Raw genomic sequence first — 20,491 nt, 5'->3', positions numbered from 1 at the left:
GCCAGGACCCCCACAATACAGCAGCAAGAGCCATTGACAAAGAGACGCCTGAGACAGACGGGGAGAGGTTTGGGATCAGAATGGCAGGAAGCAAGGAGGCGCGGAGGCTGCCTGAGGGGATAGCTGGGCTGGAACTGCGGTAGGAAGGAGAAGAGGGCTGAGGCCAGAGCTGGTGTGGGAGCACTGAAGGGGTTCAAGGCCCCTGAGGAGCTGGTGGCGAAGGCAGCCCCAGAGTCCTTCCCAGCGCAGATCCTGTCCCACTCAAGGACCAGGCCCAGGACATGTCCAATGTTCTATTCCAGTTCAAATGAGTGTGCTAGTAACCTACGTATGAAAAATTGCGCTAACTACTAGTGTTTACCTTTTTAAATATATTTTTCAGTGATTTCAGCAAAAAACATCAATGATGAGAGAGAGCCACTGATCGGATGCCTCTTGCATGCCTCCTGCTGAGGATTGAGCCCACCACCCAGGCATGTGCCCTTGACCGGAATCGAACCAGGGACTGTTCAATCCACAGGCTGATGCTCTATCCACTGAGCCAAACCAGCTAGGACTGCTGGTGTTTAACTTCAAGCATTCTGGTGGGTGTGAAATAGTATCTCATTCTGGTTTTAATTTGCATTTCCCTGCTGACTGTTCAGGAGTAGCCAGCCATCGGACAGCCTCTTTTGTGAAGCACCTGCTTAAAACCTTTTTCCTATTTATTCGAAGTTATTTTTCTCTTTTTTAGATGCAAGTCCTTTGTCATATATTATAGATGATCTGAAATAACTTCTTCTCATATGTGGCTTACTTTTCTCTCTCTCAATCAGGGCTTTTGATTAACAGATGTTTCTAATTTTATGTAGTCCAATTTATCACTTTTTTGCTAATAGTGCTTTTATCACTTTCTTACTAACAGTGCTTTTTGTGTCTCCTGTTTAAGAAAATAAATCTATTCTCTCCACATCTTCTTCTAGAAGCTTTGTGCTTTTCCCTTTCAGCATACATTTTCCTTGTACCCTCGTGCCTGGGAGGGTGGGGTTGGGACAGGAGGATGGCACCTCCTGGACCTTTGCACATACTGGGCTGGTGCCCTGTTCTCCCCACCCCCAAATTCTCCCGAGGCCTTAGGGTGTCCTGGTCTGAGGTCCCTTACGATCTAGTGTGGCTGGTGGGGGAGACAGCAATAAAACTGAGTAAGTAAAATACATAGAATTTCACATGGTGATCGGGGAGGAAAGCAGGACAGAGTGGAGGGGGAGCGCTGAAGTGGGTGCGCTTTGCAGTGGGAAGGTCCCAGAAAGCCTCCTGAGAAGGGCCGTGAGCAGCCCTGAGGAGGCCTGCGAAGAGCGTGCCAGGCGGAGGGAACGGCAGGTACGGGGCCTTGAGGCAGGAGTGTGCCGGCTTAAGGAGCCGTGTGGCTGGAGCCAAGTGGGTGCAGAGAGAGCTACTGGGTGAGCACGGTTAGGGCTGTAGGCAAGGTCACTGCCATGGCACGGCCTTTGGATTCACACGGAAGGTGCGGAGGCCCTGCCAGGTGCTGAGGCAGAGCCTCCGTGTGGAGCCTCGGCCACCTTCCCTCTGCCCCTCTCCTTGCTCCCAGCCCAGGAGACCCTCTCCAGGAGCCACCAGCTTCCCAAAAGCGATGCTCCCAGCTCCCATCTTCCTCCCGCCCTGTCTGAGGAGCCTCCGCCCTGAGGGAAAAGCCGCTCGGGTTTTACCTGCTCCTCAGCCCTCAGGGGGGTGAGGGCTTGTCCTATTGGGTCTCCCATGAGCTGTGCCATCTAACCCTCACCAGCCGCACTCACCACAGACAGGACAGGCCCTCGGGAAGGCTCCACGGCCCTGCACCATTGTTCCCGCGCCATTTTTGTTGTTGTCATTGTTGTTAATCCTCACATGAAGATATTTTTTCCCATTGCTTTTTCAAAGAGAGTGGAAGAGGGGGAGGGAAGGGGGAAAGAGAGAGCGACATCAATGTGAGAGAGACACATCAACTGTTGCCTCTGGCAGGCACTCTAACCAGGGTTGGGGAGCGAACCACAATTCAGGTATATGCCTTGACCAGGAATCGAACCTGCAACCCTAAGGTGTGCAGGCAGATGCTCTAACCATTGAGTGCACTGGCCAGGGTACTCCAGCACCATTTATTGAAAAGTCTGCCCTTTCTCCACTGCCCTGAGATGTCAACTTTGTGGTGATAAACCAGGTGTCCATAGATGGATGAGTATGTTTCTGCATCTTCTGTTTCGTTCTTCTGGTTGGTTTGTTTTTCCTTGCACAGAAACCGAACTGTTTCCCTAGCTGTGGGATAAGTCCTCCACCTTTGTTCTTCTTCATCCATATTCTAGACTCAGTTTGTCAAGTTTCATTAAAAAAAAAAAAAAATCAAGCAAACCTCAGCAAAACCCTTGGGATTTTGAGTGCATTGGATCTATAGATCAATTCTATAGTTCAACCTAGAGAAAAATCAACATCTTAAATTCTAACCCATGAATAGAGACTATCCCTCAATTACCTTACATCTTACATAGTGTCATGTTTTATGGTTTCGGTGTGTAAATTGTACGCATAATTCACTAGATTTATTTTTAGGTATTGATTTTTATGCTGTTATAAATTTAATTTTCTAATTGTTGCTGGCATAAAGAAATACAATCAGTTTTTTATATTGAACTTATACCCAGTGATAAGTTCATTAATTAACATTAAGTTTACTTATAAATTTTTTAGATTTTTCTACTCAATTATGTCACATTGAATGATAGTTATATGTTTTTCTAGCTTTTTACTGCTTTTCAGACTGGCTTTTTTCAGTTAGTAACATGCATTTAACTTTTCTCCCGCTCATTTCATGGTTTGACAGCTCATTTCTTTCAGCCTTAAACACTATTCCATTGAGTGGCTGTACCAAGGTTTATGTATCCATCCACCTTCTGCAGGACATCTTGACCACTTCCAAGTTTGGGCCATTGTGAAAAAAGCTGCTGTAAACATCCATGTGCAGATCTTTATGTGGGTCCGTTTTCAACTTCTTTGGATAAATACCAAGGATCACCATCGCTGGATCGTATGGTAAGAGTTGTTTTAGTTTTGTAAGAAACTGCCAAGGTAGCTGTACCGTTTTGCATTCCCACCAGCAATGAATGAGAGTTCCTATTGCTATACATCCTCGCCAGCACTGGACACTGCCAGTGTGTGGACTTTGGTTACTAGAAAGTGCGCCATTTACTGCCTTTTCTTGCCTTATTGCTCCCACCGGGACCTCCTCCACAGTGGTGTTTGTGATTGAAGAATGCTAACATTCTTCCTCATCTCCAGTCTCAATGGAAATGCACCCACCATTTCACCCTTAGCATGATTTTAATTGTAGGATGTTGTTCTTTGTTTGTTTGTTTCTTGATGGGGTTTGGGTTTGGGTAGATATCTTTATCAGATTGAGCAAGTTCTCTCCTGTTCCTGGTTTGTTAAGAGTTTTTGTTTGTTTAAATCATAGATGACGGTTTTCTCAATCTATTGAGAGGATCCTGTGGTTTTCTTTGTTTTTCTCTGTTACTGTGAGGAGCTGTACTGATTGACTTTGGGATGGGAAAACAAGTTTGCCAACCGTTTCTTCCCACTGCAGTGTGCAGGTCCTAGCTCAGCCCCACTGAAATGACCTGAGCGGTGGCCGCAACAGCGCCATGCAAATTCCTTCCTGTGCGGCTGGAGCCAGCCCTTCTCCACACTCCCGATCCAGGTGCAGGGGGCTCACCCTCCACAGCCCCGGGCTCCTGCCAGGGAGCCTCATGCCACCCCCAGGGTGCTCTAGCCCCGGCGTTGCCAGTGGCTGGATATGGGGAGTCAAGCCAGCAGGCAATCAGGACTATCCTGGGGAATCAGAACTCTGCTGCCTCCCCTCACCCACTCCACCACCCTGGCGAGAGGCTCCTTTAAGAGAGCCAGCCGCTGGATGAGGCTCACTGGGGCGGGAGGCGGAGGGTGCCAAGAATGCCTCCTTCCTCTACGGGTGGCCTCCCCCCTGTCCCCCCAGGATGTCCACCCAGGGTCCATCGGCTCCCTACTCCCAGGTCCTCGTCCCCAACTGCAAAGTCCCTTCTCAGCCTGCACCACCAGGCTCACACCTCCATGCCCCAGATCCCAGTTCCAACTCCAGGCCCAGCGCCACCCCCTGTCCGCCCTAGGCTGCCGGACCCCAGGCAGCGCCCCCCTCCCCGCTGGCCTCATCCTCATGCAGGGGACGGTGTGAGGAGGCGGCCGCCAGCAAAGGACAAAAGCTGTTCCGCCGCCGGCTGCACCGTGCCAGGCTCCCCGCCCGCAGCCCCGGTGGGCCCTATGCGCCTTCCCCGCCACCCCCCCTCCCTTTGTGTCTGCTCCCGGGGAAGGGGGGGGGGGGCAGTCCCCGAGGGCTTCCAGGAAGAGGCAACCTCCCTCAGCTCCCGCAAGCCTGATCTCCTGCGACCTGGGAGCCACAGTCCTGTCTCCCGGCATGGAGGGGCTCATCGTGAGCCAGACCAGGCTGGACCGCGCGGTCCTTCCCAGAGACCAGAGTTCTGGGCCGCTGGTCCCAGGCTCTAGCCTATGGCTCAGCGTCTGCACCTGGACCTGCCAGACGCCCCGCCGTCACCCACCGTCTGGAAGCCAAGGAGGCCCAGAAAGGGCTGGTGTTAGTGGCCTACACTTGCTCTTAGGAATCTCTGGGCCTCAGCTTCCACCAAACCTCGCCCCCCCCCCCCCCTCACGCGCGGGGTGCCACAATTCAAGGAGCGCGGAGGGAGGGCTGCACACAGTGGGTCCCCACACAAAGGCAGCTTCCCTGCCAGCTCCCACGGTCTCCGTGAGGGCAGGGCCGTCTAGCCTTTGAGCTCTGCTGCACCCCCACCCCCGCAGGGGGATCCGGCTCCCTCCTGCAGGGCCCGGGAGTGGAGGGCACTCAGGCAGAGGAGGCCCTTCCTCTGTTCAGCTAGGAAAGCTCCTCCTGGGTCTGCCCCCAAGGCCCCCGCCCCCCCCCCCACGCCAGCCCTGAGGAGGGGCCGGGAGTTTCCTTTAAGGGAGGTGGGGGAAGGGGCTGCCGCGGCCCTCCTTCCTCCGCTCCCTGGCCCCGGCCCCGGGGGCGCACAGCCCGGGCCCCGCGCCAGCGCATGCGCCCGCCTGCGAGCGCGGTCCGCTCCCCGACAGTCGGACGGACCGACGGACCGGCGGCCCATCGGACAGACGGGGCAGCGCGAGGAGCGGGGACGCGGCGGGACAGCGACATGGCCGGCCGCACGCAGCAGCTCAGCGGGCGCGGGAAGCCCGGCCCTGCGCCCTCGCCTTCCCCCGGCCCCGGCCCGGGCCCCGGCGCCTCGGAGCCGGTGACGCTCAAGAAGGAGATCGGGCTGGTGAGCGCCTGCACCATCATCATCGGTGAGCGGCCCGGCGGGCGGGGCCGGGGAGGGCTTGGGGCGCACCTGGCCTGGCGGTGGGACCACAGGTGAGAGCACCTGCCGGGCCGCCCTTCACAGGGGACCTCAGGCTTCTTGTTCCCGCCTCCCCAGGCGCCTTGAACTTTTGTGCGTGAGGGAGGTGCGCGTTGCTCCTGCAGCTGGGATCCTCGTCCTGCCATTACTTGGCTGCGGGCTTTGGCCTGCCAGTTACCCTCCGTTTTCTCGTCTATGAAGTGGACAGCATCCTGGTTTTGCCTGAAGCGCAGGAGCCTTGCAAGAGTGGGGGCTGGACACAAGTTCTGGGCTGCAGCTCAAGCTAAGTCCCTATTGTGTGCACGGTCCCAGGGCCGAGCTGTGGGAGTGATTTAGTCTCAGAGGCAGGAGGGCCTGTGGGGAGACTTGTCAGAACAGAGCCAGCCCCGTGGGGAAATAGGTTCAGGGCATATTTCTTGCAGCTTGATGGGGAGGAGGCCATTGCTGAGGTGGGACGGACCAAGCCTACAGAAAAGCCAGCTGCCCCTGAGCGGGATCCCAACAAGGCACTCGCATCCCAGCTTCCTCTGTGTGTCCGCCCCCACATGGGGACTTCTAGGTAGACAGCGGGCTCGGGGACAGTGAGGACAGTGGGAGGATCTTCCCTTTCAGTCCCAAGTCATAGACATGACTTCTTGGGAACCGGCTAAGCAGACCTGTGCCTGTGTCACGCCAGGTGCCTCAGAGACCTTCCTGTGCCCAGGAGTCATGGCTGGAGGGTGAAGGACAGGTCTCAACCTGCCACCTCCCCAACCAGTGGGAACTGCTGGTGCATCCACTGCCCACCATTTCCAGACCCCTGGGCATGGAGGGAGTTCAGGGCTCGGAGGGCAGACGGGGATTCTCACCCCCTCCTCTGCTCCACGCTGGGAGCCCCTGGACCTGGCTGGGCTGGCTCTTGGCTAGTCCCTGTCCCCACAGCAAGAGTTGCCTCAGAACACAGCCCCAGTGCAGGTAGCTCTCTGCCTCCCATCGCCCCGGAATGGCCTCTTCCAGGAGCGGGTCCTGGCCTGGCCTCCTTGGCCTACGGTGCCCCCGCTTGGCTGTCAGCTGGCAGGACGGGCCGGTTCCAGAGGTTTGGCCAGGGCACTGATAGAGCTTTGTCCCGGCCCGCACTCTTTCCAGGAGCTGTGCCCCCCGGAAGGGGAAGCCCACATATTGTGGAGGGGCCCAGAGGCTGGGGCCAGAGGCCTGTCTGGAGCCAGCTGCAGTGCTCTTCCCGGGCCACCTCAGCAAGCCCAATGTCCTTGAGCTGTATTCCTACTTTGCCTCCCCAAGGGTGGCAAACTCAAGAGCAGAACCCAGATGGCCTGACCCAGCCCCAGACACTCCGTGGTGGTCCAGTAACCCAGCTTGGGGAGCTCTGAATGGTAACAGCAGACAAGAGGCTGGAGTGGGCAGGAGCCAGGCCAGGGGATCATTAACCTGAACAGAGGTGACAGGAGAGGAGGGAGGAGGAAGGAATGGACTGAGTCAGGGTCTCCTCTGCCCTCCCTACCTGATGCCTGAAGGCCCCACCAACTCCCATTCACTGTTCTAGGCGGCCAACATCCCACCTTCCTGTTCTGGGGAACCTGCTCAAAATCAAAAATGTCTGTAAAGTATCACAATTTAGCTTTAACCTTACTCCATAATCTTTGTTACCAGCTACTGGCCTTACCTCCAAAGCTTCCAGATACACTTCCCCGGAGATCCTATTCCCCCTTCCCTGTGCCCCCGGCCCCGTCCCAGGCTGAGGAGCGGGGCTTTCGGGAAGGGCTTTGGGCTAGAATAAGACTCCACCTAAAATGTGTTTGGGACAGCACACAACCGGAGGGGAACAGCCTGGACGAAAAAGAGCCAGCTGGGGTGGGGCTGTGGAAGGCCTTGCCTTATCCAATATCTATTCAGAAACCACTTCTTATCACTATACAAAACATGTCTTTTTATCTCGTTTGATTCTCATGCTTGCCTTTCAAGATGAAAGCTTGTGCACCTATTTTACAAATGTTGAAACTGAGGCTGGAAGTTGCATGACACTGCTGCAGGGGGTGGGCTCGGGGTTTGGGAGCAGATGTGGGTTCATTTCCCAATCCATGGCCCGTCTCCATACCGCTCTGGTGCTGGGCAAAACCGGGGCCAGATTCATGTTCCTTATGGGGAAGGGTAGAGACTGCACTGGGAAGGGGGCTTACAGTGCTCTCCACTCCATTATGGCTGGGTGAACAGGTGGACAGAAATCTCCCCATCTCCCACACCCCACCCAGGACTGCACGTACAGGGTGTCTTGTCCTGACACGGGGACTTCAGCCAGTTCCCTCTCAATCCACACCCAGGGGAGGGATGTGCCCAGGTCCAGCAGAGTGGGAGCCACCCCTGTCTGCTGACCAGCCTGCCCTGTCCTGTCCTCCACTCTCTCCCTTTGACTCAAGTATCCAGCCCATGTAAGGCTTTGTAGATCGGACATAAGTATGTTCAGGGGCTCAGGGATCCGCTTCATGAGTCCATCTCCTTAGGAGCTAATCCTGCCCTCCCAGGCCCCTCTCTGTGGCTCTTCAGGACGGGAGGTGGTTGGGCTGCTGAGAGCATGGCCTTCTCCAGAACCCCGGCCCCCTCCTCACCCAGACCCCAGGAGGCATTAAACCACACAGGAGCTGTTTTGTGCCTCACCACAGCCCCAGTGTACAGAAGAGGAAACTGAGGGCCTGAGCCTGCAGCCAGCCCAGAGTCAGATCCCCTTGTGTGCTCGGGGAAGCTGTTGGGGGCCGAGGCAGCTCTAACTACAAGGGTGGGACCTGCCAGCACAGGACACACTCATCCATCTACTTAACCATTGGGTGCTGGAGACACACAGGGGGCAGCACAGACACATCCTTGTCTTGCTGGAGCTGACATGCCAGCATGGAAGTCAAAGGGCAAAGAAGATCAGCTGGATGCTCAGCCGGCAGAGTAATGCCAGGTGTGCTAAGGTGAGAAAATTAAGGCAGGAGAAAGGATTGCAGAGAGCAGGAGTATAGAGTCAGGAGTGGGGTGGGATCCAAGTTTTCTGGCTTCTTTTCTTTTTCGATGGCTTGGAACAGAAGAGGGATGGCATGAGATGGGATGGGAGGGGTAGGGAGGAGATGCAATGGGGCTCCCCAGGGAGCAGAGGCAGGAAGGACAGAACCAGGAAGCCTGGCCAGGAGGGCACTCGAGTCACCTGGGTAAGAGAGGACAGAGGCTCAGAGCAGGATGCCAGCAGGGGAGGTGCTAAGAGGAGGTTCCGTTGTGGTGTGTTCGGTAGGCAGAGGGAAAGGATTTGTGACGATGAAGGATGTGTGAGGACATAGGATGAGGGGAAAGAGGAGGCAAGAGTGGCACCACGGTTGGGTCTGAGCAGGTGGGAGCACGGGCTGCCATGTATTGATGGGGGAAGACTGAGAGGAGCGGGTTTGGGAGAAATGGGGCTGACAGTCGGGAACCCTCTTTTGAGCGTGTGAGAGGAGTGGTGTCTGTTTGTCAAGTAATCAATTGGTTACACTGGTTTAGTTTAGCTGGGAGGTTGTGCTAGGGATTTAGGAGTTTCCAGCAAAAACTGGGGTACTGGATAAGGTCTCCCAGGGAGTGAGTGTTGAAAGAAAATGAAGAGGCCCCAACACTAAGCCCTAGGCACTTGCTGTCCAGGATTTAGGAGAAACGAGAAGGGACCAGCAGAGGACTGGAGAAGGAGCAGCGAGTGAGGAGGGAGGAGGCCAGGAGGCTGCCCTGTGGGTGACGATGAGGCTGATGATGAGGCCTGGGCTTGACTGCTGGGTGTAGCAGCATGGAGCTCACCCAGGCACCTGGCGAGACTCAGTCTGGAGACAGGCACGCATGAGGCCGGCTAGACGGGGCCGGGCTGGGCTGAGCGAGCCAGGCAGAGAGAGCTCCACACTTCGGCTCAGCCCTCTCTCAAAAGGAAAATGGGTTAGGCTGGACATTCATGCCGGCCAATTGGCAATTCCAGACATGTCCTGGAAATGTCCCCACTCACCTCCCTAGAGTTCTGCCAAGACCTCGGCAGGCACTTTTGTCCCCCTGGAGGGGTGCCTGACAGACTCACTATAAGGACATTTGTGTGCTTAAAAGCACAGGCCAATAGCAGGGACCCCAATTAGGGCCATGACTTCTGACCCCATTGGCATTGAGGTCCCATGAGGGTCAGCCCTCCAAAGACCAGAGAGGGCGGCCTGAGGTGTCTTTAAAGGGTATGACAAAGCTAAGATCCTGGGTAGTTCCTGGGGCCTCCGATGTGCCAGCCGGGGCGGGGGCATGCCCACATCACTGCCTCATCTCCCCATTTTACCAACAAGGCTGAGAGATGAAGTACCTTGTCCACAGACCCCATCACAAGGGAACTGGGATTCGAACCTAGATCTGGGAGTCTCAACTAGTAAGTGCCATTGCCCACAGCCTCGGGACCTTGGGCTCTGCCAGTGGGAATCTGAAGCTCTTTGCAGCTTTTGTATCTTCCAGAGAATTTGGAAGCCAAGGCCTCATTGATCAAGCCCTAAGGGGAGGTGCTGGGGCTCACTGCCCAGCACAAAGGAAGGAGGCCTGGCCCGTGGCCAGCCCCGGATCAGGCCCAGCAGGGCGATGCGACCCTGCTTTCTGAAAGAGTCAGGGACAGGCAAGGCAGGTAGGAGGTGGCCTAGCCCGGTGAGCTCCCTGTCCTTCCGGGAGGGAGGGGTGCGCATAAAGGAATCACTTCCTGGCCGTCCTCCAGATGCCATGGCAGTGAGGCAGGGTCCAAGTTATCGGGCCAAGGTGGGCAGTCAGAGGGGCTTCCTGGGGGTGGTGTTGCTTCTGGGAGGCCAGAGAGTTGGGGAGAGACCTTCACAGTGGGGAGCAGTGTTTCCTTGGGGACCATGCAGATGGACAGGATATGCGCACCCTGCCCAGCAGTGCCCCTGCCAAAGTCAGGGTTGGAACAACCTTTTGCTGCCCCTTATCCAAGTGGTGATACCTGGCAGAAGGGGAAACTGAGGCTACACAGCCAACTCCTGAAAGAGTTTCTAGGGCTGAAGGGTGATGCCGGCAGCCTGACAGGACCTTCCTGCCTGCTCCCCAGTCAGATTAGGAATCCCCCCCCCCCCACACACACACACACACCAAAGGCAGCTAGCTCTTCCCGCCACCACCACCTCCACAGTCCACCCCTGTGACCTTCATGGTCCTCCGTTCCCAGAAATAGGTCAGTGTGCACCGCAGCAGCCAGGAGAACAATGGCCCTTTCTGCATTCCTGCCGGATCCGGGTAAGCCCCTTCAGGCCCAACATCTTAATGTGATAAAAACCACCGGCAGGGAAGGGAGGAGGGGCGGGAGGAGGGTAGAAGAGGCCTCATCACATCCTGTCCACCAGCCCAGGAGCTCTGCACTCCCCCCCCCCACCACCACCACCACCACCACCGCACCTGCAGGGATCACAGAACAGCTGTCCCATTGGATGGATGGGAACATGGAAGATTTGGAACCACATCTCTCCAGCCCGCCATCAGGCAGGCACCTGGCAGTGTGCCCCAGCCCATCCCATGTTCCTGGTTCCTGTTCCTCCTCCGCTTCCCCCGGCGGCTGGGCTTGGCCACTGCCATCCCTGAATCAGGCCGGACTGGGAGGGAGGCCTGCCCCCACCACTGGGCAGGCACCCCGCAGCTGGGCAGGCACCCCACAGCTCCTCCTCACAGCTCCGTGCCCGTCCCCACACCCCCTGTCATCATCCAAGCTCCGGAGGCCCCACCCCTGTGCCCGCTCCTTGCCCTCTGCCGCTCCCCCGAGCCCACAGCCCCGGATGCTCCTTGCAGAGCCCCGCCCGGCCATGTGCTGCGATGTGGAGAGCAGCCCGTGGACCTCCCCTGGGCTTCTGGCTCAAGCCTGCAGCTGTCCAGGCCCCCAAGACCTGAGGCATTAGCTGCCCACCTGTTCCTTTGAGCCACATGGGAGTGGTCCTTCGCTGTAGCCTGAGCCACGTGTCCCAAACAATGGTGATCCCTCACCCCCAGCCCTCCCCAGGCCCCAGCCTCTGGGCACCGGCTGGTGATATGTCCCTCCCGGATCCCAGCCTCCAGCACAAGGTCCCAGGCTGGCCTCCCTGAGTGCTGTGCCCTTGAGCCCTGCCAAGCCGAATTGTGTCGAGTGGTGGGGTCCCCACGGAGTGCGAGGTCCGGGCTCTGGATGTCCTGGCCCCAGTGCACCTAGCTCCCGGCAAGGCCGCCAGCCCCCTCTGGCTTCCGACCACATGGCGTTGGCAACTCCCACTCCGCCAGGTCCTGAGACACGGACTCTCCTGCCAGGGGCAGCGAACTCCACGCGTCTCAGAAGCCCACCAGCCCACGGGGACCCGGGCCCGGAGCGGGCGAGGGGGGTTGTGCCTCCCCCGGGAAGCAGGCTGAGCGGCCGGAGGCGAACATTCCCTCGTCCTTATCTGGATGTATGTAGGGCTCCTGGGACGTGACTGGAAAACCAAGTGGGCCGCCGTGGCCGTCAGACTGGGAATCTGTGTCGGCCGGGGGTGGGGGTGAGGGCAGCACGGTGGACAAGGGTGGACAAGGAACGCATGCTGATGGGCGGCCGCAGCGGTGTCCTCCTCCAGACCCCGTGGGCGTGGCGGGCGGAGCAGCGGGCTCTGGGCCGGCAGAGGTGCGCCCCACGCAGGGTCCTGGCAGAGGGGCGAGCCCTGCGTCCAGAGGAGGTGGCCTGTGGATCCTGGGATTCTGTCCTCTGGGGCAGGCCCTCGTGCAAACCACCCGTGACGTGGCCTGACTCGTTTGCACAGATGATGAGACCCAAGCCGCCCCGAACACTGCTCCCTCTTTGCTCTGATTGGCAGGGAGCTCAGGCCTCAGTGGGTGCTCAGAGTCTTGCTTATCCTGGGAACTGCCCTGCAGACCCTGAGGTGGCCCCTGAGTACTTCCCTCTGTTCCATCCCAGACACTGTGAGTCGAAGGAGCACTGTCCCCCTCCCCGAATACACGCCCCCAGGGGCGGGGCAGACCCTCCAAGACCCCAGCAGGTTCACTTGTGAACCTTGGAAGCCAGCCACCCTCTGCTCCCCATCACGGTGCCTCCCGGGGGGCTGAGTGGAGACTGCTGCCCCCACTTCAGAGGTGAGACAATCAGTCATTTGCATCAGGACATTGATGCCATCTGGGGCATTAGGTCATTTATTCTTCAATGAGTTTGCTCAACACCTGTGTGCTGAGCACCTACTATGTGCTGAGGAGTCGAGGTGAGTGAAAGCAGGTGAGGCTGCAGACAGTGCACAGAATCATGCACATGAAGGATACAGGTGAAGGCTTCCCTTACCTTATCTCACTGAACCCTCCGAGAGTCCCGCTGTGCAGACAGACCCGAGAGGTGACCTGAGCGGGGAGAGGGCTGGTCTCCTGGGCCCCAGCCAGCATTTCCCATTGGGGTCCTGATTTTAGAGCAGTGACCTGTTTGCAGCTAGTGGGCTGGCCCAAGGACAGAGGCGGTCCGTGTCCAGACCCCAGGCTGGGCCAAGAGTCCCACTCTAGTGCCCTCTCCACTCCTTGCATGATGGCTGTGGACCAATCCCCAACACTGAATACGGACCCTCTGGGCCTTGCCCAAACCCTGAAGCATTGCCACGGTGCCAGGTCTCATCAGAGTCTGTGCCTGTAGCCTGGGCCCTGGCCTGGGGCCTCCAGGAACCCAGGAAGAAAGCAGAGAAGCTCCCTGACAGGGAAAGAGGAGATGGAGGCACAGGCTGGGGAAGCACAGGGCTGTGCAGTGGGAAGGGGCGCCCAAACCAGCGTGGTCAAGGAGGGCTTCATGGAGGAGGTGCCACTTCCTGAGTCACTCCATGAGTTGGGACTTCAGCCAATACGAAAGTGTCATGGTCAAGGACTTGCTTTAACAGGCCAGCTTTGGCCAGCAGATTGGAAGTAGGACAGGTGACTGGGGGCTTTAAAAAACTGGAGGCCTCAGCTGGGGGCGAAGGGCTGACCTGGGCCCCCACTCTGCCATCACTCAGATGGCTGAGCCTCCTTGCTTGCTCCATCTCATGGGAGTAAGTGTGGGGGGGTGGGGCGGGCAGAGAAACAGGAGCCATCTCTGGCAGGGGAGCCTGGCTGAATGGACAAGGTGCCACTCCCATGCCAGGGACTACAGACATGATCAGCCCAGAGTGGAGCTGCAGGGTGTGAGGGCCCAGGCCCTCTTCTCTCCTCCTCGGGGAGCAGCCTGGGTTCCCGTCCTCACGGAGCACCTGGAGCCCACGGGGAAGGCTGATGCCTCTCCGTCTCCCCACAGGGAACATCATAGGCTCCGGCATCTTCATCTCCCCCAAGGGCGTCCTGGAGCACTCCGGCTCTGTGGGCCTGGCCCTGTTCGTCTGGGTCCTGGGCGGGGGCGTCACCGCCCTGGGCTCCCTCTGCTACGCGGAGCTGGGCGTCGCCATCCCCAAGTCCGGCGGGGACTATGCCTACGTCACGGAGATCTTCGGGGGCCTGGCCGGGTAAGTACGGCACCAGGGCGTGGTGGTGGGTGGGGAGCCTCTCCAGAACGGACAGCCCGCGAGCCTGCACCTGGGTTTCCTCTTCTGCTTCTCACATCACGGGAAGCTCCTGGGAATGGCTGGAGGGAAGGGGGTGGGCTGCTGAGCACCTTCCAAGGCCAGGGTGGGCGAGAACAGTGCCCACCCACTCAAACTGGACCCTGCAGCGGGCCCCCTGAACGCTCTGTTTTCTTTTAAATAAAGCTGTCTCTAAGCCTCACTCCCCACCCAATGCTCTGGATGGAGAGGCCCTTACTATCTGAAACCTCCAGGCAATGCTAGCTAGCATCGGGCAAAGATGGCCTTGAGCTTCGTAAGCCTATTGTGAGTGTGCGGGGTGGGGGAGGGAAGGGGATGAGGGATGGGGGGATGGGGGGTGGGGGGAGGGGGGTGGGCCTGATGCTCCGGTCAGCGCCCTGCCAGAGCTCCTCTTTGAATGGCTCCCGATACTCCTTTGCTCCCCAGTGAGCATGCGCTGCAGCCACAGTGTGAATTGAAAAGAGGTGCCCCTGTCCTCACTGTGCAGAAGGGAAACCACCCCTCAAAAGTGCTCAAAACTGAACGGGCCCAGCTTTGAGGGTGTGTGCGAGAGGCAGTGGCCGAGCAGCCACGAGAGTGGAGTGCTGACCCCCTAGGGAGGGCTCCCCGGAAAAACTACGCTTACCAAAGCTCGGAGGAAGAGTGCGTTTTCCTGGGGAGCAGCCGGAGCCCTGCAGAGGGTGGTGGCCCGGCCAGCTGGTCAGATCCCTGGTACCAATAGGGCTTGGAGGAGAGGGGAGGGAGGAGTGGAGGCGAGGGGGCAGCCAGGGGACCAAAGCTATTGCAGTTGTCCAGCTGAGCATGCTGAGGCCTCAGTAAAGGTGCAGGAGAGTCCATACGCATTTAGGAGCCTGGTTCGGGAGGACGAGGTAGCCAGCGTGGCACGGGGAGGGCTGGGTGTCGGGGGAGTGACCCTTGCTTTCCCACTGGCAGACCTCCATAGGTGGTGACGGGAGGGGGAGGGGGAGGCTTGGGGTGGAGCTTGTCACAGGGGCGGGGCCTGTGGCATATCTGGGGAAATGCTCAGACATTGGCGAGGGGTTGGGTTGAGCTCAGGGGAAAAATCTGGGCTAAATATACAAAGTGTGGACCAGGGGGTTTGATGGGCAGCTGTTGGTGTGGCCCTGGCAGGGCATGCACACCGCTGGGTGCTCTCCTCTGGGGACAGGTCTCAGAGGGGCCTGGGGCCTGGGGCCTGGGGAAGCAGAACAGCTGTGCTGTGCAGCTAGAAGGACTATAGAGAAGGTGGAAGGGGAAGAGGGCCCAAGAGCCTACCTCCTGACTCAGCCTGGAGGCATCCAGCATCAAGGGTTTGCAGAAGGGAGCACCCAGCAGGTGGGGGCAGGGGGAAGGGGCGCGTGGAGTTAGGTTGCCCAGAAGCCAAGGAGCTGAAGCAGGGTGCAAAGCCAGGGGTAGGAAGCAAGGCTACAGAGCAAGGGTGAGGACCAAGAGGAAGCACCAAACTTGGTGTCTGAGATGTCAGTGGATGAGGCAATTCCCACTCCTGAGAGCGGGACTAAGGGCGAGGACCACCCCTCCTGACAGGCCGCCCTGGGCGCAGGCAGAGCTCCTGGAACAAGCAGGGTCTCACAGCCTTGAGCAGGGCCCCCACTCCTGCATGGGCGCCCCACAGAGAGAAGCTGGAGAGGCCAGGGCTCTGCAAGGGATGGTCCCTCAGGGCATCACGGCTCAGGGCCCGGCGGAGAGCTGCAGCAGAGACTGCTGATCCGCCCCAACCCCATCCTCAGAGCAGGAAGCAGACTGTGGCCAGGGGCTGCGTGGCCATTAGAAAGATGGCAGGTCCCCAGCTAGCGTGGCTCAGTGTTCAGTGTCCACCTGGGAACCAGGAGACCATGGCTCCATTCCAAGTCAGGACACGTGCCTGGGCTGCAGCTCCATCTCCAGTGGGGGGCGTGCAGAAGGCAGCCGGTCAATGGTTCTCTGTCTCTCTCTCTCTCTCTCTCTCTCTCTCTCTCTCCCCCCTTCCCCTCTAAAATTAATGAAAACATATTAAAAATAAATAAAAGGGAAGGTAGTTGGTTCCCCAGTTGGTTCTTGGCACCTGCTGAAGGGCAGTGTGCAGCTTTCTAACTGCTAAAGGCACTCTCCTCGGCTGAAGCCGGCCTCCAGCGCCGCCCCAGCCCCTGGGTTCCAGGCCCAGGGAGCAGCCCTGCCCCACACCCGGCTGCTCCCCGGGCAGGCGACGGGATGCCTGTGCCACTCGGGTGCTCACTCCTTCCAGCTTCCTGCTGCTCTGGAGCGCAGTCCTCATCATGTACCCCACCAGCCTGGCGGTCATCTCCATGACCTTCTCCAACTACGTGCTGCAGCCCGTGTTCCCCAACTGCATCCCCCCCGCCGCAGCCTCCCGGGTGCTCTCCATGGCCTGCCTGAGTGAGTGCCCACATGCGGGCGTGGGGCCTCCGCCGGGGGCAGAGGGAGGACTCCTCCACCGCCAGCCCCACGGAGAGGGAGAGGCACTCTGCGGGGATGCCACCCTCCTGCCGCTCCGGCTGGCCCCGGCTGTGGCCCACAATGGGGGTCTCGGCCTCAGGCGCCCCCCGCCCCCCTGCCTCTCCCCCCCAGTGCTGCTGACGTGGGTGAACAGCTCCAGCGTGCGCTGGGCCACACGCATCCAGGACATCTTCACCGGCGGGAAGCTGCTGGCCCTGTCGCTCATCATCGGCATGGGCTTTGTCCAGATCTTCCAAGGTAGGGCCAGGGTGGGCCTGTGCCGGGGCCGGAGAGAGGAAACTGACCCTTGACCTCTGGACCCCCAGGACACTTCGAGGAGCTGAGGCCCAGCAACGCCTTCCGTTTCTGGATGACGCCCTCCGTGGGTCACCTGGCCCTGGCCTTCCTGCAGGGCTCCTTCGCCTTCAGCGGCTGGAACTTCCTCAACTACGTCACCGAGGAGCTGGTTGACCCTCGAAAGTGAGTGCCGCCCGGCGACGGGAGAGGCAGCCTCCCTGACAGGCCTGGTCTGGCCACCTGCCTGCCCCCGGGAATGGCCGCAGACAGCCGGGGCGCTCCTGTTCCAGCCCGGCCCTGTATGGCGAGGGCAGTCCCAGCCCGCTGCTGGGCCTCAGACACACTGCAATCACTGTTCCGCTCCAAACGGATCCAGCTATTTGCATTTGGCCAAAAGTTACACATGTGCACACAACATGGTCCCTGCAGAGGAAGCCAGGGGCTCCATCTGATGCTCAGCCAGGGACCCCATAGTGAGCAGGTCCGTGGGGGCTGGGCTGATAGGGAGGCCCGGGGGGGGGGAGGGGGGGGCGGGCGCGGTCCGGGGCTGAGCTCTCAGGGCACTGCGGGGATTGGCCAGGCTGACTTTGGCTGTATGCAGCTTTCCCTTTATGTGCCGACGTTAGACTCACCCCTTGGGATATGGTGGGGCCCCTCCCCGATCTGCCCTTCGTCCCACCAGCCTGTGCCCAGGCTGGGTTCAGGGAGCGGAGGGGGATGCGGAACAGAGAGCAGTGCTGCCCTTTTCCCTGCCCTCACGGCCCCCAGTAGACGCAGGAGATGGTGACAGCTGCTCCTGTTGCTGGATCCCCCCCTGGTCCCCCGCCTCACCCCAGGAACCCACCCCCGCCCCAGAGGGCAGGCACTGATGGTCCCTCCCCGCCGCCCCAGGAACCTACCTCGAGCCATCTTCATCTCCATCCCGCTGGTCACCTTCGTGTACACCTTCACCAACATCGCCTACTTCACCGCCATGTCCCCCCAGGAGCTGCTGGCCTCTAACGCGGTGGCCGTGGTGAGTGCGGCCCCCTCGGTCCCCAGCCCTGCCCTGCCCCCACCCAGCCTCATGCACTGCCTCTCTCCTGTGCCCACTCAGACCTTCGGGGAGAAGCTGCTGGGCTATTTTTCTTGGGTCATGCCCGTCTCCGTGGCACTTTCCACTTTCGGAGGGATCAATGGCTACCTGTTCACCTCCTCCAGGTGACTGGGCTGGGGAAAGGGTGGTCCCGGGGAGGCAAGGTAGGTGCCCTGGCGTGCAAGCAGTGCTGGGGGCCCAAGGACCAGAAACCCTGCCAGGGGGTGCCCTCCTGAAGCTGGGACAGTGAACTCCCCATTAGCAAATGTCTGATCCCAACTCAGGAACAAAGAGCAAGAGGGAGGCAGGCAAGAGGCGGGGAAGAACTGCCCGGTGGGCTGTTGGGGCCTGGAGCAAGGGGTCAGAGGTGACAACAAGAGGGATATCAGGTCTAGAGTGGAGATCCAGGATCTGGCCAGTGGGGAGGCCCAAGGCCGGGCTCATAGCCCCCACCCACCTCTATCCCCCAGGCTGTGCTTCTCTGGAGCCCGAGAAGGGCACCTGCCCAGCCTCCTGGCCATGATCCACGTCAGACGCTGCACCCCTATCCCTGCCCTCCTCGTCTGCGTAAGTTGGGTGAGCCAGGCTGGCAGGGCAGGAAGCCCGAGCCGCCGGCAATGTGGGCAGCAGCAGGGATGAGCTCTGGCCCTGGCGGGCAGCCCACGGAGGGAGCGGGGAGGGCCAGGGCTCACCGGCCTCCTGACCTGAGCCCGCAGCCCCGGGACAGCCTGCAGGGCTGACAGGAGGCAGGAGGGAGGCCAGCCCTCAGCTCGGTCCTCCCCCAGTACGGGGCCACGGCGGTTATCTTGCTTGTGGGAGACACGTACACGCTCATCAACTACGTGTCCTTCATCAACTACCTCTGCTATGGCGTCACCATCCTGGGCCTGCTCGTGCTGCGCTGGAAGCGGCCGGCGCTCCACAGGCCCATCAAGGTGAGGGCTCCGCCCGCGTGGGCACGGGGGCAGGTGCTGACGCAGTGGGGATCCCAGCTCCTGCCACGGGCCAGGCCCCGCTCGGGATTTTGTGTGCACTGGTCCTTTTAGTCCTCACGACAGCCCCATGGTTAGAATACTCCCCATTTGCAGACGGAAAAATGAGGCTAAGACACTCGCTGATGGTTGCCCAAGAGTCCATGGGCTCACACCAAAACAGAAGACCCTACACTGAGCTAAAGGAAAAGTCCTCCTTTAGCTCAGTTTGTTTGCAAATCAATCCCTGAGCTGGAGAGGTGTTCGGTGCCTGAAATGTGACAGGCCAACAAAGATCTGACCTACAACCAAATGCCGGCCACCAGTCCACACACAGTCACTGGAGAGCTTGGGCCTGCTGATACTGACACGTCCTTAATTACGGGGCCGGCTGCTGCCAGCGGGGACCAGCCCCTCAGGGTCAGCTCGCAGAAAGGGTGGGGAGCACCAGGGCCCCCGGGGTGGTGGGGCGGGAGGGGGCCCTGCACCACTGGCGCTCCGCTCACTCGCCGCAGGTGAACCTCCTTGTCCCCGCCGCGTACTTGGTCTTCTGGGCCTTCCTGCTGGTCTTCAGCTTCATCTCGGAGCCCATGGTGTGCGGGGTCGGCGTCATCATCATCCTCACCGGGGTGCCCATCTTCTTCCTGGGAGTGTTCTGGAGAAGCAAACCAAAGTGTGTGCACAGACTCGCGGGTGAGCCGGGCAGCCTCCCCCGAGGGCCGGGGCTACAGATGGGGCTCCTCAGGGGGTTCGCCCCTGAGCAGGGTCTACCAGCAGCTGTGCTGGCAACGCAGGGCCTCACCGCCACCAACCGTCTCCCCGCGACGTGGCCCCAGCGCCCAGGACCCACCACAAATGGAGCAGCTCCCTGAGCTCCCCTGCCCCACGGGGTCAGACCCCGAGGTCCATCTGTCTGTCTGTCTGTCTGTCTGTCCTCAGAGTCAATGACACGCTTGGGGCAGGAGCTGTGTTTCGTGGTCTACCCCCAGGGCGCTCCCGAGGAGGAGGAGAACGGCCCCTGCCAGCCCTCCCCGCTGCTCTCCGCCGCGGACAAGCCCCTGAAGACACAGTGAGACACGCATGGAGCCCGAAGCAGCTATTTCTGTTTACATGTTGTTTGTTGAGGAGGTGTTTTGCAAAAAAAAAAAAAAAAAAAAAAAAAAAAAAAAAAAAAAAAAAAAAAATTGTTTTTTCTGGGAAAAAAGTTCCCACTCTTAGAGGTCTATAATAAGGAAGGAAGCCCTAAGATGTGGACTAGGTCCCCTGCCAGCACGGCCCTGCGGGCTTTTCCTGGAAAGATCTGTGAATAAAACAGGGCTGGCGGTGCACTTGTCTCAGGTGAGTCCCGAGTGGGCCTAACTCCGAGGGCCCCTGCGGAGCAGGTGGGACGGCGCCGGCAGGAGCTGAGGAGGGGCCTGCACTGGGGGCTCTGCCACTGAGCCGGGCACTTCCTCTCTGGGCCTGGCAGTTGGGTCCAGCGCCACCTCTGCCCCAAAGGGACATGGAGGATTGGGAAGCAGCTGGTGTGCCCTCCCCAGGCCCCGCAAGACCAGGCTGAGACTCAGCCTCTCCCATCCCCTGGGAGAGTCCACAGAGTCCCTCCAGAGCGGCCTTTGTTCCCATAAACCCCCCCAGAGTGAGTGTCAGGGCCTCGGAGCGCATGCCTCACCCTGGTTTACAGGAAACAGGTCCCGAGAC

The 20,491-nt window shown here is 59.4% G+C and overlaps 1 protein-coding gene across 5 annotated transcripts; it reads left to right on the top strand.

The window, feature by feature from the left end:
* The first annotated feature begins 5,033 nt into the window (after positions 1-5,033).
* SLC7A10 (solute carrier family 7 member 10) lies at positions 5,034-20,058 on the top strand. 5 transcript variants are annotated; one of them, XM_084905004.1, is made up of 11 exons: positions 5,034-5,391; positions 13,714-13,918; positions 16,239-16,390; positions 16,583-16,708; positions 16,777-16,930; positions 17,639-17,762; positions 17,844-17,947; positions 18,293-18,389; positions 18,608-18,757; positions 19,309-19,486; positions 19,783-20,058. In XM_084905004.1, exons 1-11 carry the CDS (start codon positions 5,127-5,129, stop codon positions 20,019-20,021), a joined length of 1,794 nt encoding a protein of 597 aa, XP_084761130.1. In that variant the 5' UTR covers positions 5,034-5,126; the 3' UTR covers positions 20,022-20,058. The 5 variants fall into 5 exon arrangements, with proteins under 5 accessions (XP_084761130.1, XP_084761131.1, XP_084761133.1 ...); XM_084905006.1 differs by having other exon boundaries at positions 5,039-5,391; positions 19,733-19,960; XM_084905005.1 differs by lacking the exon at positions 17,844-17,947 and having other exon boundaries at positions 19,733-20,058.
* Positions 20,059-20,491: the final 433 nt, after the last annotated feature.

Source organism: Pipistrellus hanaki (genome assembly GCF_964339955.1).
Source record: "Pipistrellus hanaki genome assembly, chromosome: 15".
Lineage (NCBI taxonomy): Eukaryota > Metazoa > Chordata > Mammalia > Chiroptera > Vespertilionidae > Pipistrellus > Pipistrellus hanaki.
Note: the sequence above shows the minus strand (reverse complement) of the source record. Positions and strands in the feature narration are given on the sequence as shown.

Bases quoted from the DNA above. Each gene is read 5' to 3' on its own strand.
- SLC7A10 (XM_084905004.1), top strand. From the start codon at position 5,127: ATGCGCCCGCCTGCGAGCGCGGTCCGCTCCCCGACAGTCGGACGGACC. The intron at 16,709-16,776 runs GTAGGGCCAGGG...CTGGACCCCCAG, and splicing joins CTTTGTCCAGATCTTCCAAG to GACACTTCGAGGAGCTGAGG. The intron at 19,487-19,782 runs GTGAGCCGGGCA...GTCTACCCCCAG, and splicing joins GTGTGTGCACAGACTCGCGG to GGCGCTCCCGAGGAGGAGGA.